Below are 16000 nucleotides of genomic sequence, written 5' to 3'. Positions count from 1 at the left end.
TAGATCTGGAAAAAAAAAAAAAAAAAAAAAAAAACATGACCAATTTGTACGTATTGCATGAGGTGGCTTATTCTTTGTACAATTTCTGTGAGGGGTAGGTTTAGGGGTGGTCCTTCATACTAATTCCTACAAGTTTGCCACCTCATAAAATATGTATGATTTTTTCACAAAATGTACATGTAATGTCGTCTTATGAGTTCATATGAATTAGCCACCTCGTAAAATATGTACAACTTATATCTGATATCTTTTTTTGTGTGGATATTGGTTTTATCTTAGGGTTGTGGTGTAAAGTCATAATCAAAATAGCCTGTGTTGTGTCATGTTTGGGGAATTTTGATTTATCTAAGTGAATTAATTCTTGTTAAATCCATTCACCAAAAAAATTCGGTCACTCATTCACTGACCCTTAAGGTTATGCCATTATGCCAGTAGGTAGTCGTGGCCTAATGGTTAGGGGAGTCGGGCTTGTAACCTGAAGGTTGCTGGTTCGATTCTTGTGCCGGCATGAATTGAAGGTGGGGATTGTGAATGAACAGCACTCTCTCCACCTTCGATACCATGACTAAGGTGCCCTTGAGCAAGGCACCGAACCCCTAATTGCTCCCCGGGCGCTTGAGCAAGGCTGCCCACTGCTCCGGGTGTGTGTTCACTGTGTGTGTGTGTGTGTGCACTTGTTCACTACTCACTTGTGCACTTGGATGGGTTAAATGCAGAGCACCATTTTGAGTATGGGTCACCATACTTGACAATACATCACGATTTAACTTAAGTGGCATCATATGGTGAGTCATTTGTTTACAAGACTGAAGAAGATAATCTCCAGAAAGAGCATTTATGCATAACACTGCTGCGTGCAGCCAACTTAAGACACATAAATATTTTTGCATATTTCGCTTCTGAAACATTGACAGTGACTTTTCTAAAAGTAAACAACATATATTATCATATAATATATGGAGAAAGCAATTTTATGGATTGAGGACATGCATTTTAGCCAGAAACAATAATTTCAAGTTTAGAATGTCTTAATTGTGGGTTATTGGGATGTTTTTATCAGCTGTTTGGGCTCATTTTGACAACATCCATTCACTGCAGAGGATCCATTGGTGAGCAAGTGATGTATTTCTCTAAATATGTTCCAATGAAGAAACAAACCCATCTACATTTGATGGCCTGATGACTTGAGTGTGAGTACATTTTCAGAAAATTTTCATTTTAGGTGAACTATTCCTTCAACATAATTTTCACATAACTTTGCAATGTAGCAATGGTTGATAATTCAAGTCTTAGATTCTCAGATGGTCAGTTTGTTTTAAAAATGGTCTCATGCATTTTGTATTCTCAATTCTCTATAACCTATCGCGTGTCATTTTTAAAAGCAGAAGAGGGACAAGCAAAAGTAAATCTTTACTGGTGAATGATTCTCAGGACAACTCAAACCATGTGAAATAAAACCTGTTACAGGGAAATGAGAAATGATTTCTGCTTTCTGTCAGAACTGGAAAGAACTTTCTTAACAGAACTGGAAATGTCATATACAGTGTTCCTAAAAGTTGTCATTGGATTATTTAAAAATAAAAAAGCAAGAGGCATTTATTTTATATACATACATACATACATACTTACATACTGTACATCTATACATACATAAATTTGCACCAAATTATAAAATAATCCATTTATTGTTCAAAATGAAGACAAAAATGGTTGTCAAACTTGTGTTTGTATATGCTAATATGATGAACTACACCTGTGGTTACTCTGCTAGGTGAACTCGTCTTCATACATCCGCTATAAAATCACCTTGACAACAGTTAAAAGGCATTGCAAAAAGGTGAAGAAAGCCTCATAGCATCATTTGTTTGCAGATGCCACTTGGTTTGATATTTTTAATCTAATACAGTTACATCACACTGTGAATTCAATTCACACTTTAAAGTGTAAATCGAAAAGAAGAGAAAAGAAACCCTTTTCTTGGGGTTTATGGTGAATTTATGATGGAAAGTAAGTTATTAACATTTATTATAATGATGGTTGCTTGAATTATTTTTAACGATTACATCAGTTTAGTGATTTACAGACAACTGTCTACAGCAAACATACATATTCACATTTATTCCATTTTTTATTATTTAAAAATATCTTGGAGCAAAGGGCTCCCTTATGAGAAGAGAGTCTTGCATTCTGAAACTGTGCTTCTAGTACGTATTCCAAGAGAAACCATTCTCTAACTGACTCATGTCAAGGTAAATAAAGTGTTGAGATTAAATAAGGAAATATTTTGTGGAAGGTCCCTTCAATAGAATGAGTCACAGTCGTAGGTGAAACCAGTCTAGACACACCAACACAAAAAAATACTACAGCAGCACACTGATTTATACACTTGCACATAAGCATTGAGCTTGATAAGGAATAGGCTGTTGGGTTAGCTTTCTCATTCACACACACACACACGCACGCACACACACACGCATGCACACACGCACACGCACACACACACACACACACATGCACACAAACACTCAGTATGTACAGTATAAATAGAAGGGAGTATGTTACTCATTGATTTTTAATTCATTGACAGTAGGAGGTCATATATGCCTACTATTCTTCATTGTGGGTGTACAGTATAAATAGAAGTGAGTATACTCATTGACCTTTAAGGAGGTCGTATGTATTGTTCTTCATTGTGGGTGGTAAAGAATCCCACCATCATATCTGGTAAGTTGCATTCTCCCCTCTGCTCATACAGGAAATGTGTTTGCATGCTTTTGCTCTTGTGGGCTTCTCAGTTTGTACTCTGAGATACTCTACAAATCATAACTTGAAACATGGAACATTCTTATGCCTGGTGATCTATTAGAAAAATCAGAAAATAATAGGAAAAGAATCCTAAATCATAACATCTTTATTTCTGAGTAGAAAAAAAAAGGATTGTTTGGATATATCATTCTATTTCTAAAGGAATGAAGTAAAATATTACAAATGTTACTGTAAAGGCCCTATGACGATATCTACAACTAAACATTTGGTCCCACTTTATATTAGGTGGCCTTAATTACAGTGTACTTACATTTAAATTAATAATTTGATACAATGCACTTATTGTGTACATACATGTTTTTACATTGTACTTATATTTTAAAAAATACCTATATGTACTTACATCTGTAATTAATTTCTGTAATTACATTTATAATTACACTGTTGACCCATCCCTTACACCTTAACCCACCCTTAAACCTACCCAAACCACCAAACATGTCCCTAACCATACCCATATCCCACCTCAATAGCAGAAAAGTGTTTTGCAATACAATATGAACACAATAAGTACATTGTACTTATTTTTTTTGATGTAAGTACATAGTAGTTAAGGCCACCTAATATAAAGTGTAACCAAACATTTTTATAATTTTATGATAATATGGAAGTTTACACCACCACTATAACTATAACAACCCAAAGGAACAATTATTCTCATTACTCATTTATCTTTTTTTTTTTTTTAAACAGCAGTTCAGATTTTTGTATTTACTATGGTGTTTATCAAACAACACCAACTCATAACAGCACTGGGCAGGTGACCAAAAACACCAAAAACAAACCAAAAAAAAAAAAAAAATCTTATTGGTTTCTTCGCAATGCAATATAAAATATATTAGAACCCCACTCTTAAAAAAAAAAGAAAAAAAAGCTGCACTAATGGCATGCAAATGAAGAGTTCAGATGCAAAAGCCTTGACCTTTAACCCTTTGATACACAACATGGGTCTAAAGTGAGTTTACTTTTTCTATATCTTTGCAAGAAATTAATTTCATCATTCAGAATTCCAGGAATTCCTCAATTAACTTCGTTTTGATCATCATAAATTCTTATTTTATTTTTTCTGTCTTACCTTTTGAACAAAAATCGTTTTTTGTGTCACTACCCTTCTAATGCACAACATGGGTCTAAAATGACCCGTTTTCCTTTCCTATGTTATTTCAGATATGGATGAGTGTTTCTTTGCTGAATCTCTGGAAGAAATGTTTTTCTATCATTTATTAATCCAGATAGTCTTTAAATATGTTGATTTTGACTTCCACAAATCATTTTGTTTATTTTTCCTTCCTTATTTTGTAAACAAACACGGTTTTTGGATTTCTACATCAGTTTTACACACATGGGTCTAAAATGACCCATATTCATTTCCTATGTTATTTCAATCATGCCTGAGTGATTCCTTGACCTTGACCTTGAAATCTATTACTAATGAGACAGAGGCACATGTCCAATACTATATTAACTAGCTTGTTGTTGACATATTTTATTTTAGCGAACTAATGTTAGCTAGGTCAACAAAATAAAAGTCAAAATAATACGTTATTATATACAAGTATATTTCATTGCTGTCAGGCAGAAACCTGATATCTCCACATTTTTTTGTTGTTGTCATAAATCAGTGCTATTGGCCACCCTTTATGTCTGTCAGTGTTCCTGAAAAGTAATGGTTTTGGACATACAAGTTTTCTGTCTGACAGCGACATTATATAATCAGTATATACATGATCGACTGCTTGTTGTGCACTCTTTATCCAGAGTGTTAGTTTGGCTGATCCCAGTCATTCTAGATTAACGGCTGAAATTTTTGTAGCGATGCTGCATGATAAGGAAGATCAGGCAATTCTTAGTCCTGATTCAGAGTCTGAAATATATGATGCTGATGACCTATACTATGTGCCACAGGGTCAATCTGGAGCTGTGGGTGTAAATCCAGCTCTCCTAGATGAAGAAGACTCATTTGAAGTGACTGTCATACGTGCAAGCCATTCCGGCGGATGACGTAGGACATGTGCGTTGTATACGCGTAACAAGGACACCTTAAAATAAGGTTACCCAAGCCTTAAGTCATTCAGTAGTAAAAGTTCAGCTTTAAAAATGTTGCCAAAGACAATTTTCAAAAACCACTGCTTATGTTTAATAAAATAGCATATTACATAGACATAGGATCATTCATTGTAAGCTGTTGTCAGTTGTTGTGTGGTTTATTACACCTTCCACAAGTTACAACATCATTCTCCACAATTATTTATTATTTTATTATAGTAGGGTAGAACATTTTTAAATTTGAGAACACTGGCAATTTTTACTGGACCTTTGAGATACCAGCAACCAGTTGCATTATCAACCCGTTTCCAAACGCCTGGACTCTTGCTCCTCATAGAGAGTATTTCTAAATACAGAACCCATTTTTTCACTGCAATTCACAGTGTTCTTTTAAAATTGTCTAATAAATGATTCATTGAATCACCGGAACCGGATTGCGGCATATTCTGAAGGTTCTGGTTCATGTCGTGCTGTTCTTCTCGGCCCTCTTGGCATAGACTGGTGATTCAAAGAAGCATAAACCAGAGCATTCTCTTCTTCTCCTCTTTCTGTGCCAACAGTGTTGTGTCTACCATCTGAAACTCTTCCAGCTGATGATGATCCTCTGACAGGTGGAGTTTCACAGCCACGATATAAAGCAGAGGTCAGCTGATTAGAGGGGGAATGGGTGTTGTGATGAGGAAGAGGAGGCAAATCACTTCTTTGTGTTTCCATGTACTATGGAAGTGGAAAAAAACAACCTTTAAGACCAAATCATTATTTTCAACAGATACAATAAACAGTTTCATTGAGCAAAATTAAAATATAAGATACCTGATTTTTAACTGTCATATCTTTTCTTGTTGATTTTGTCCCTACAGGATCATCCAAGGAAAAGAGAAATAAAAGCAAAATTTTATTGTAATTATATCTAGTTGTATTGTAACTTTATCTATGTCTAGAACAGTAAAGTTTTGTTTAAACTCCCAAACCACTCACCTTGGCATCTGATGATAAACAATGTTACAGTAATAACTATCACCACCAGCCCTGCTATTCCACTGCAGATGTACACATATGGCCAGAGCCACTGTAGATCATCCGTTGGACCTGAATTCACATCACCTAATATTGAAGGAATTGAATAAAATTATATTTAAGAGTTGTTGTCATTATCAACTTATGGTTCTTATCAACAAATGAAGATGCATTTGTCCAAGCAAAACGTTACCAGTAATGGTCATGTCCTTACTTGTGTCGCTTTGATTGTGTGAAACTTTATCCTCCCAATTATCTATTAAAATATAATAAAATGTCCAAGTAATGTCATTATTTACATTTAACAAAATATGTGAATGTTTAGAGTCCATCTGTGAATCTAAAGATAATGTCTCTTACCTGTCACAGTGACATTAATAGCATGACCTATAGTCGTGTCTCCTTCTTTACATCTGTAGAAACCTGTATCCTCCATTGAGATATTCAGGAAAATAAAGAAAGCCATCCATTCATGTTCTGTGATGCTCTTCCACTCAGTTCTTATGTGATTTGTGTAATTTAAAGCTTTGCAGTCATTTCCGTAGATTTTGCACCATGAGACTCTTGGGTTCCTGTGACATCCAGGTAGAGTTATAGTACAGTTTATCTTCAACACGCTCATAACAGGAGCTAGAAACACTGTGTTTCGTGGCACTCTGATCACTGGATAACAATTCATCTCAGACCCTAAAGGAATGAAGGAAAATAAGGGGGAAAATGTAGATAGACCAAGAAAAGCCTAGATATTTTAAGTATGTTTGGTATCGGCATTGACAATAAGTGTAATTTTCACATCATGAGTTTCAATCCTGAAAAGGTAAAGCGAAATCTTCTTATTTTCAATAAAAAGTTTTGAAAGTAATAAGAATCTTTACTGATGTAAACAGTACTACACCAAATAAAAACACACACACACACACATACACACACACACACACACACACACACACACACACACACACACACACACATATATATATATATATATATATATATATATAATCAGATCCACTATTCTCTAACCAGGCATCCCCAACCTGTAAGCATAAGTAAGTGAATGAACTTCTTTTTTTTTAAGTATTGAAAGGAGACTGTTTTATTCATTACATCTACTTGTTGATACTGGCAAAAAGGCTAAGCCAATAGATTTCCAGCTATATTACATCATCTAAGATGAGTTAATGATTTAGATGTATCTAACAAGGTATCTAACATCTAAACTAACTAAAATTATAAAATGTAAGTCCAAGCAAATATTTACTTGCTATGCATAATATACCATGACATCAGGTCAGAAAACAATTTGTCAAGTGAAAGGTTAAATTGTAACTCACAAAACCATACACATACCACAACTGTTGCCATACACATACCACAATGTTCCCTAGAAATCACAATTAACAAAATATTACTGACTGACTTTAGTCAGTAATAGGGCATCATAAAGCAGATCTTAATACTTACCATTTGTGGCGCCGCTGACACTAAGCGATAGCAGTAGGAGAGAAACAGCAAGATTACAGATGATCTGGAAGACACAGTTGCCCATGATCTAATGTTTTTATCAAACTATGTGTGTTTAAAAACTAATGTCCAAAATGAGAGCTGTGCACATTGTTTGTCACGAGTATGTCTGCGAATGCGTGTATTGGAAAGACCAAGAGTGAAGTGGAAGTGTGCCGTAAGCTGTAAATTCCACTATGACGTCTCTCACCATTTTTGTTTGCTTTCTCTTTTCTTGTACCTTTTTTTTATCTTCACCTTCTTTGATCATAGGTTCTTTTCACCTGTGTTGTTTCTCAGCATTTCTTTATATTTCTTAGTCGTCTTTGTGTCCGTTTTTGATGGTTGTTCTTTTTGGTTTGCTTTCTTTTGTCATTGACAGTGTCAAACCTCATCTAGTAGTGGTTTCAGGTTTTCTGAACCTTGTCCAGGTTGGTTGAACTTTCATGCAAATGTTGAAGAGAAAAAGAATGAAGAAAGCGAAAGACGATGAACTCAGTGACACCTCCTTGTGGACAATGACTGAACACCAGTGCAAACTGTCTTTTCTCTCCAAAGAGGTCTACACAATTAGCCTATTTGTTATAATTTCTATTTATTTCAGTGGCAGTTGCTTGACTGATGCAGGAATGAGAGCTTGTTTTTTTACCAGTCCAAGTTTGTTATTAACCGTTTTTCAGGTCTGCTTGAAGAGATATGAGTGGCATTTACACCTGCCATTAACATGTGTTTTGTGTCTGTATAGTATTTGTATGTTACTAGCAGGAATGCATTTGCACCATCATTCCAACGTGTCTCCAGTGACACTGGAAAGAGATATGATTGTACATAAGCCCAAAGTATAGTTTGTTTTTCACCAGTACACTAGGGTACACAAACAGTACATGTGATGTAAATTTTACTATTATAAAAACAATTAATTATGCATAATTACATGCAAGTAACCCTAATCCTAACCCTAACCATATAGTAAGTATTAATATTACTCAGTACTTAAAGGTATAATTACACTGTAACAAGGACACCTTAAAATAAAGTGTAACCTAAATTTTGCCATCAGCATAGTACACACATACTGCACATGAAGCTGAAATTTTCTTTGTAAGTGCAGGTCACAAATGGCCATTGATTTTTTTTTTTCTCAACTAATTGGTTATTTAATAATAATAATAATAATTAATAATAATAATTTGTTACATTTATATAGCGCTTTTCTGGGTACTCAAAGCACTTTACATGGAAGGGGGGAGTCTCCTCATCCACCACCAATGTGCAGCATCCATATTGCACCAGAACACCCAACACACACCAGCTTACTGGTGGAGAGGAGACAAAGTGATGCAGCCAATCAGTGTATGGGGATGATTAGGAGGCCATGATGGTCAGAGGCCAATGGGTGAATTTTGCCAGGATGCCGGGGTTACACCCCTACTCTTTTTCGGAGGACATCCTGGGATTTTTAATGACCACAGAGAGTCAGGACCTCGTTTTAACGTCTCATCCGAAAGACGGTAACAAGGTGACTACAGTGGCCCGAGCACCAACAAAAGTGGCCTGCATTGACAAGCACTTGTATGATGGGATTAAGAGAAAAACCTGCTACCCTATAGTTTAAAGTCAGCATGCAATGGAGATTGTGTTCATCTTTTCTTCCCTATTGTGACACAGCTTCTTGAATGAGAAGAAAGAAATGTCAATTTTGATTTTATGTTGCCTTTAACGGGTACCAAGACATTTTGATCAGTCATAACTTCTGGAGAGAAATAGCTGCACAAAGATAAAACTTTGTAGTGCGGAAATGTCTGAATGCCTGTATTTGTGCACACTATCAAGTGGAGTATACTTCGATACTGCACTCTTACTGCAGTGCTTTCGATACTGCACTCCTCAAGGACAGTGATTCCATGAGCACTATGCAAATCCTGCTTAAAACTGAGAAGTCATTTTAAATGCATGCAAATAAATACCTAGAACTAGATTTAAGCTTTTTTTCCACAAAAGGTTAATCCGGACCTGGGTCCTGCACTCTGCAACTGTTATAGATTATGCGATAGGTTACTGCTATAGATCTGCTTTGATTTTGACATTGGCAACAAAGTTATGTGTTTTCTGTAGTTAATTTACAAAGGATAACCACGAGACTCCGAGACGCTGTGTAAGGATGATGACACTGATGAGTCATGGTTCTAACAAATTCATTTACAAATTCATCAAAGTCATGCTTGCATGGAACATGCAAATCTGTTGATTCTTTTATGTCTTCACAGTTTACTCAGTGATACATTCATGTCAAGCTTATTTAAAAGAAATGCAAATAATATGTATCTTCACCACTCGCTTTATTTTCAGTAGGGAAGTCAAGTCTCTCCCATTTGGTAGGTTTTGTATTTTGGGCTCCACAATCAGGTACTGGGACTGCATCGCCCAGAAGTTCCTCATTCACTCAGAATCACTGTCTAAGGTTAAACAAGCAGACTGAATAAATACATGAGTTTATACATTTATAAAACTATAACATGCATAAACTTTATTCAACATTGAGAACATTTATCTGACTCTGTATTGCCTGAATAATATTCATATCTGCCTTTATATTTTGCATTTCCCAGGACTATTAACTTTTTAATAGACGTTATATATAACACTTTGGCTTTTCCTTAAATTTTTTTTATAAATGATATAAACTCATATAGACATACTTAACAGAGGTTAGTGTTCTATACAGTAAGTACAAACTCCCCCATTGTCTAAACACACACACACACACACACACACACATGTTCGTTTTTGTGAAAAGTGGGGACATGCCATAGGCGTAATGGTTTTTATAATGTACTTACTGTATGTGCTATTGTCCTACACCAACCCTACACCTAAACCTACCCCTTACAGGAGACTGTGCATGTCAACTTTCCCCCCCAAAAAAACTCAGTCTTATTTTAGTCGTGATTTATAAGCGTTTTGAAAAGTGGGAAGTGGGGACATGGGTCAATGTCCTGAGATGTCACCTTCACCTTGTAATACCTATGTCATACATACCTTTGTCATTATACAAATCTATGTTCTGACTATGTTCTATGTTCTAAAACACACACACACACACACACACATATATCTATATCTATCTATCTATCTATCTATCTATCTATATATATATATATATATATATATATATATATATATATATATATGTAATTTAAAAATAAATGATTTGTACACTCAAATAAAAATGGGTACAAAATCTGTCAGTGGAGCAGTGCCTTTTTTAAGGTAAACCTTTGTACCTTATTTAACCATAGGGTGTATAATAGTAACTAAAGTGTACATACTAATTTATATTAATTCATATTAATTATTTCTGAAAGGGTATTGCTGCTGAGACAGATTTTGAACCTTCTTTTGGATAGTGTAAGTAACTTGAATGGAACTTATCAAAATAAAATGTAAAGCAAGAAAAAATCAGCTATGATCAAATGTATTTATCATTATTTATTTTAATATGAAATATTGCCTAAAACAGCAACAACAAAAGATGTCCTAATTCAAATCATCATTGCAAATTGTGTATTATGCAAAGTAAGGCCTTTGAGATGACATTCAGGTGCAAACAAAGTCCAAAACAACAAGTCAAAGGGATAATCCAAGACAGACTAAGTCAGGATGAGGCCAACAGGCTAGGCTCAGAACACGGATGAATCAGGGAATGAGCAGGACTAGACTAGACTTAGGAAACTTTGGAATGACTCTGTAATATAGCTATCGCTAACCCAGGGATAAACGCAAACCATACTCGGCCCTGAAATGTGGTTAGCGCCTCGTATTTATAGTGTGTGTGACTGGCTACAGGTGAGAGTGTAATCAGTGAAATGGAACATGATATATGTAGTCCGGGGTGACATGTAATGGTCTGTGTAATGGAGAGTCAATGTAATGGAAGGGCAATCGGACGGCATGCCACGGACCGGATTCATAGCAAATATAATGATATCAATCTCCTGTTAAAATACAGCATCAGGAAATATCCTAAATTATTATTGTATAAATGTTTAAGATACTCAAATAAAAAAATTGATGTGTTATTTGAAAAAATAGGCTTACTATAAAATATGGTGAGATATTATTTAACTTAACTTCCTCACCTTTCTTTTCAGTTGCAGAGGAAGTTGAACTTCTCGTCACAGTCTCTGTTCTCCCATTTGTCAGTTTTTGTGTTACAGGCTCCAGCTCCACAATGATAGGGCTGAGCTGGGCACTCTATCATTGAGATTCAATTCCCTATACCGTATGCTGGTTACTGACCCAGAAAAATTGACCTACCAGGTAACGCAGGCCTGTCCACACACTTGCCTTGTCCAAATACTCACACTTGCGGTCTTTGCACTTGAGCACTTGACTACTTATATGACGTATTTCCTGTATTTGGCCCAAGTGTTCAAGTGAGAATGAAGCCCACAAGTGTGTGGCGCACTGAGTGATGTAAAAATGCAAGCGTTTACATATAGCTTTATTTTAATTTGAAATACTTTGCATTTTAAAATCAACTTCTAAATGTCTGTTCAGTAGTCCCTATAAAATGACACTATTTAATTTGTAGTGCTTCTAATAAAGTGATAAAAAGCAGTTGCAAATGTTGTACAAAATAAATATCACCACTACTCATCTTTGCATTAATAAAATGTGCAACACTTTGTTTTTATACTAAATTAAATGTAATATCTAATTATTATATTAATATTTAACTTACATTGGAAAGGTTTCCGTGACCCCTCACAAGATCTTTGCAAAAAGTCTCATGATTTATTTCCAGAACATGATGCATGACAGGATATGCTAAGCCTCGAATAGCGCTCCGGAGTGGTATTTGAGATGGTATGGATTTAGTGTGCATTAAGAGCACTTTGCTTTGGCTTTTTTAAGGCCTGGGACAGCCTTGCGCACTTATTTCCTGTCATGAGCACACACTCTCAAGTGGCCAAGACCGCATGTGTGGGTATTTGGACAAAATTTTTGTCAATTTTTGTCATCTGTAATTGTCTGTCAGTAGTGATGCTGGCCAGCTCAGTGTGGTGAGTCCTGCAGTACTGCAGTGCTTCCTCCCATGTCGTCTTCTCTTTAACCAAAATCGAAGACAGCCTTGTAGCAGAAAAAAGTATAGAACTTAAAGTCAAACCAATTGTCAAAACCAAAAGGAAACACAGTACTGAAATCCATAAAGATTATTGGGCTGACCAGGTTTCCACTTTGAGTAAGTAAACAAATTTCCATCAGACCACAGAAACTGATTAATATTGGATTTGTTCCTGTACAGGCCGATCCACTTGTCTAAACTGTTTCCTCCTGACAGCTGTATGAGCCTGACTTGTTCTTCTTATGTATATTATATTATTATATATCTGGGCCCACCCCCAGATGAACTCTTGTAAACTCATGTGGAAACATGAAATATTACACAAAGGATCAAGTGTTCCATTCAAACTGTCACAGGAAATTAAGTCAGGGAGTCTACTTTTATAACAGGGGTAATGAAAACTGTCAGGACAAGTAAATTAAGGGCCCAAGCGCAAGAGCTCTTTTGATTGCCTATAATTGAGGTAGGCAATTGGATGGCACTACTGTAGATTACTCCATTACTTTACTTGCATTAGTGGATCTGTCATCAGTATAGGAAGAATTATGAATGGAAAGCAAGGACATATTCTTCTCCATAAGAAATAACACTATTCACCTGATTCTGGACCAGTTTGAATGGTAGTAGAATATGGTGGAGGCATTGAAGACCTGATCAAACTCCATATACTCTTGCCATGTCCACTTTTCTGCACCATTCAGACTGATCCTGTAGTGTTATTATTATTAATTAAAACTATTAAAATAAGAACAAATTTTTTTTATTTTATTTACATGACAATAAAAATGTATTAAAAGTAAAGCCCAACAGAAATGTTAATAATAATGATAATAATAAATTGCAAAAGAACATAAAATTACTAAAACTAAATTTAAAATGAAAACTAAAAACATAAGCTAATTATTATAATATTACTGATATACTGTACTGTTATAGATTGTAGTATATAAATAATACTAAAATAACACTTCTGTAGTCATTGTTGCTCTTCAGGCAGAGCATGAAGTATGAAATGAACAGGCAAGAAATGAAACTACAATAACAATAAAACAAGTTTATTTCAGATAATTCTTAACATCATAAACAGTCAAAATGAGTTTGCAAACACAATGTATCACAAAATGATACGTTGTAAAAAGGTGGGTCTAGAAAAAAAAAAAAAAAGTCATTGACAGCTTATTGATGAAATTTAAGAACATGGTGATTCCCAGTTGCTATAATTACCTCTAATATTGTATATGAAATGTAGTTTAAAACAGCATTAATAGCCATTTAAAGACATTCTAAAAGCCTAAAATTGCAGATAGCATATTGGACAGAGCAAAGATCGAATGGTATGTGCATTTAAGAAAGTAGTTGGACTCTTTGCTGAGAAGATTTTTTACACAGTTAAACAAACATTATCAATTCCTGAAGATGAAGTATGTGTATTCCATGATAACCAGATATTCCTCTTCAGTTCAAAAACAGCATAAGGAAATATTCCTAAAAATATTATGTAAATATTTCAGATATGCACAACATTTAGCATGTTGCTTATTTATTAAAGCTCATTGACTTAACTTTTGCAAAAACTACTTTACGTCACTTACTTTTCTTTTCAGTTGCAGAGGAAGTTGAGCTTCTCGTCACAGTCTCTGTTCTCCCATTTGTGAGTTTTAGTGTTACGGGCTCCACAAAGATGAGGCTGAGTTGGGCACTCTGGCAATGAAGTCTGATTCCCCAGAGGCTTGTTGCTGACCCAGAACCATTCCCCAGCCAAGTAACGCAGTCCTGTCCACACACACTCGGTCTGAGATTCTCTTGTCTCATTTTTTATCAGCTGTAATTGTCTCTCAGTGGTGATGCTGGCCAGATCAGTGTGGTGAGTCCTGCAGTACAGCATCGCTTCCGCCCATGTCATCTTCTCCTTGACAAGAATGAAGACAGTCTTGTAGCAGAAAAAAGTGACTAACGTATTACAGCTATAGTCTCCCCACGTGGCATAGGAAAATACACAGTTTTGATTTCCATAAATATTATTGGGTTGACCAAGTCCCCAGTTTGAGAAAGAAAATGAATTTCCATCAGACCACAAAAACTGATTAATGTTGGATTTGTTCCTGTACAGGCCGATCCACTTATATAAAGTGTTTCCTACTGCCAGCTCTGTTAGCGTGTTTTGTTCTTCTTGACTTGTGATGGTTGACAGATCTCTGTAATATTTCCTGCAGTAACTCTGAGCATCAGTCCAGTTCTTGTAGATACTTAAATAGAAATGCTCTCTTATCAGAGCTTTAGTCAGTCCACAGATGAAAATCAGGAGAATGATGGACACTTTCATCTTTACAGTGAAGTGCTGAATCAGTGCTTGTATAAGGCTTGTGTTGTGACCCTCGAAGATGATGATGTGTAATGTGTCCGCATTATTTATAAATCATTTGAAAGATATGTAAATGAATATAAAGAGATGTCTGGACCCACCCCCTGATAAACTAGATTATGCAAACTCTTGTATAAACTCATGTAAAAGCTTGCAGGACCTGCATGTAATGGAATTTTTAAAAAAAGGATCAAGTGTTCCACTGAAATTTTAATAGGGAAATTACTGAATTCAGTTTGATAACAGGATGTAATGATAACTATTTTATTTACTGCTAACTAATGATAACTATTCTATTTTTATGCTTTAAGGAAGTTGAATAATCATACAGAAATGTTGCCTGAACACAGTGTAATCAAACATTTAATAAATTCCTTAATAACTATATTCCATCATAGTCAGATATTCCTTTTCAGTTTAACAAGTGCACAAAATGCATTATATTACAATTTCATATACATAAAGAAAAACAAAAACAAGCAAATAAACAAACTACATTTTAATTTTATAACCATCAACCCCTAAATTATTTATTGCATTTTATTTGCTTATTTGTTAAATCTAGGGCTGTCAAAATTAATGCTTTAATTGTGCGATTATTATTATTATTTATTTATTTATTTTTCAGTTTAACGTTAAAAATATTGGTAACACTTTACATTAACTTTCCCTTTATGAAGAGTTTATAGAGGTGTTCATACATGACTAATAACTCATTTATGAGAAATAACTCACATTTACAAATAACTCATTGATAAGCAGTTATAAATACATAAATGCAATACCTGCCAAATAGTAAGCAAAAATAGACTATTATAGAGAGACTGAAGGGTGTTGTATTTATATTTTTTGTCATTTGACTTGTGTCACTTTTCTCATGATTTTTCTTACCAGAAGCTACTCTTTATCTTACCCATGATTTTCTGGAAAAGTTCATTATGCCTATCCACACAAACGATTAAACTCATATATTTTGTATATCAAGATGAAATTATCAAACTTATAAATCATAAAAATGCGTAGACAGCTATAGTCTATCCACATGAGACAGGAGAATACAAAGTTTTGATTTCCATAAAGATTATTGGGTTGACCAAGTCCCCAGTTTGAGAAACAAA

General features: G+C 35.0%; 1 protein-coding gene and 1 long non-coding RNA gene across 5 annotated transcripts; one reads left to right on the top strand and one right to left on the bottom strand.

Moving 5' to 3' along the window:
- Nucleotides 1–2320: 2320 nt before the first annotated feature.
- On the top strand, nt 2321–5858 carry LOC131542599 (uncharacterized). 2 transcript variants are annotated; one of them, XR_009271741.1, is made up of 4 exons: nt 2321–2724; nt 4732–4876; nt 5433–5515; nt 5733–5858. It is a non-coding gene; the product is annotated as an uncharacterized LOC131542599 (long non-coding RNA). The 2 variants fall into 2 exon arrangements; XR_009271738.1 differs by lacking the exon at nt 2321–2724 and having other exon boundaries at nt 2896–4876.
- On the bottom strand, nt 4917–7859 carry LOC131542558 (B- and T-lymphocyte attenuator-like). 3 transcript variants are annotated; one of them, XM_058779372.1, is made up of 7 exons: nt 7604–7859; nt 7354–7417; nt 6250–6576; nt 6083–6145; nt 5851–5976; nt 5686–5726; nt 4917–5589 (listed from the first exon to the last, which is right to left on the bottom strand). In XM_058779372.1, exons 1-7 carry the CDS (start codon nt 7661–7663, stop codon nt 5293–5295), a joined length of 978 nt encoding a protein of 325 aa, XP_058635355.1. In that variant the 5' UTR covers nt 7664–7859; the 3' UTR covers nt 4917–5292. The 3 variants fall into 3 exon arrangements, with proteins under 3 accessions (XP_058635355.1, XP_058635372.1, XP_058635363.1); XM_058779380.1 differs by having other exon boundaries at nt 4920–5589; nt 6104–6145; nt 7604–7853; XM_058779389.1 differs by lacking the exon at nt 7354–7417 and having other exon boundaries at nt 4919–5589; nt 7604–7853.
- Between the last annotated feature and the right edge of the window lie 8141 nt (nt 7860–16000).

This window comes from Onychostoma macrolepis, chromosome 01, assembly GCF_012432095.1.
Source record: "Onychostoma macrolepis isolate SWU-2019 chromosome 01, ASM1243209v1, whole genome shotgun sequence".
NCBI classification, from domain to species: Eukaryota; Metazoa; Chordata; class Actinopteri; order Cypriniformes; family Cyprinidae; genus Onychostoma; species Onychostoma macrolepis.
This window is presented reverse-complemented; position numbering and strand designations above follow the sequence as displayed.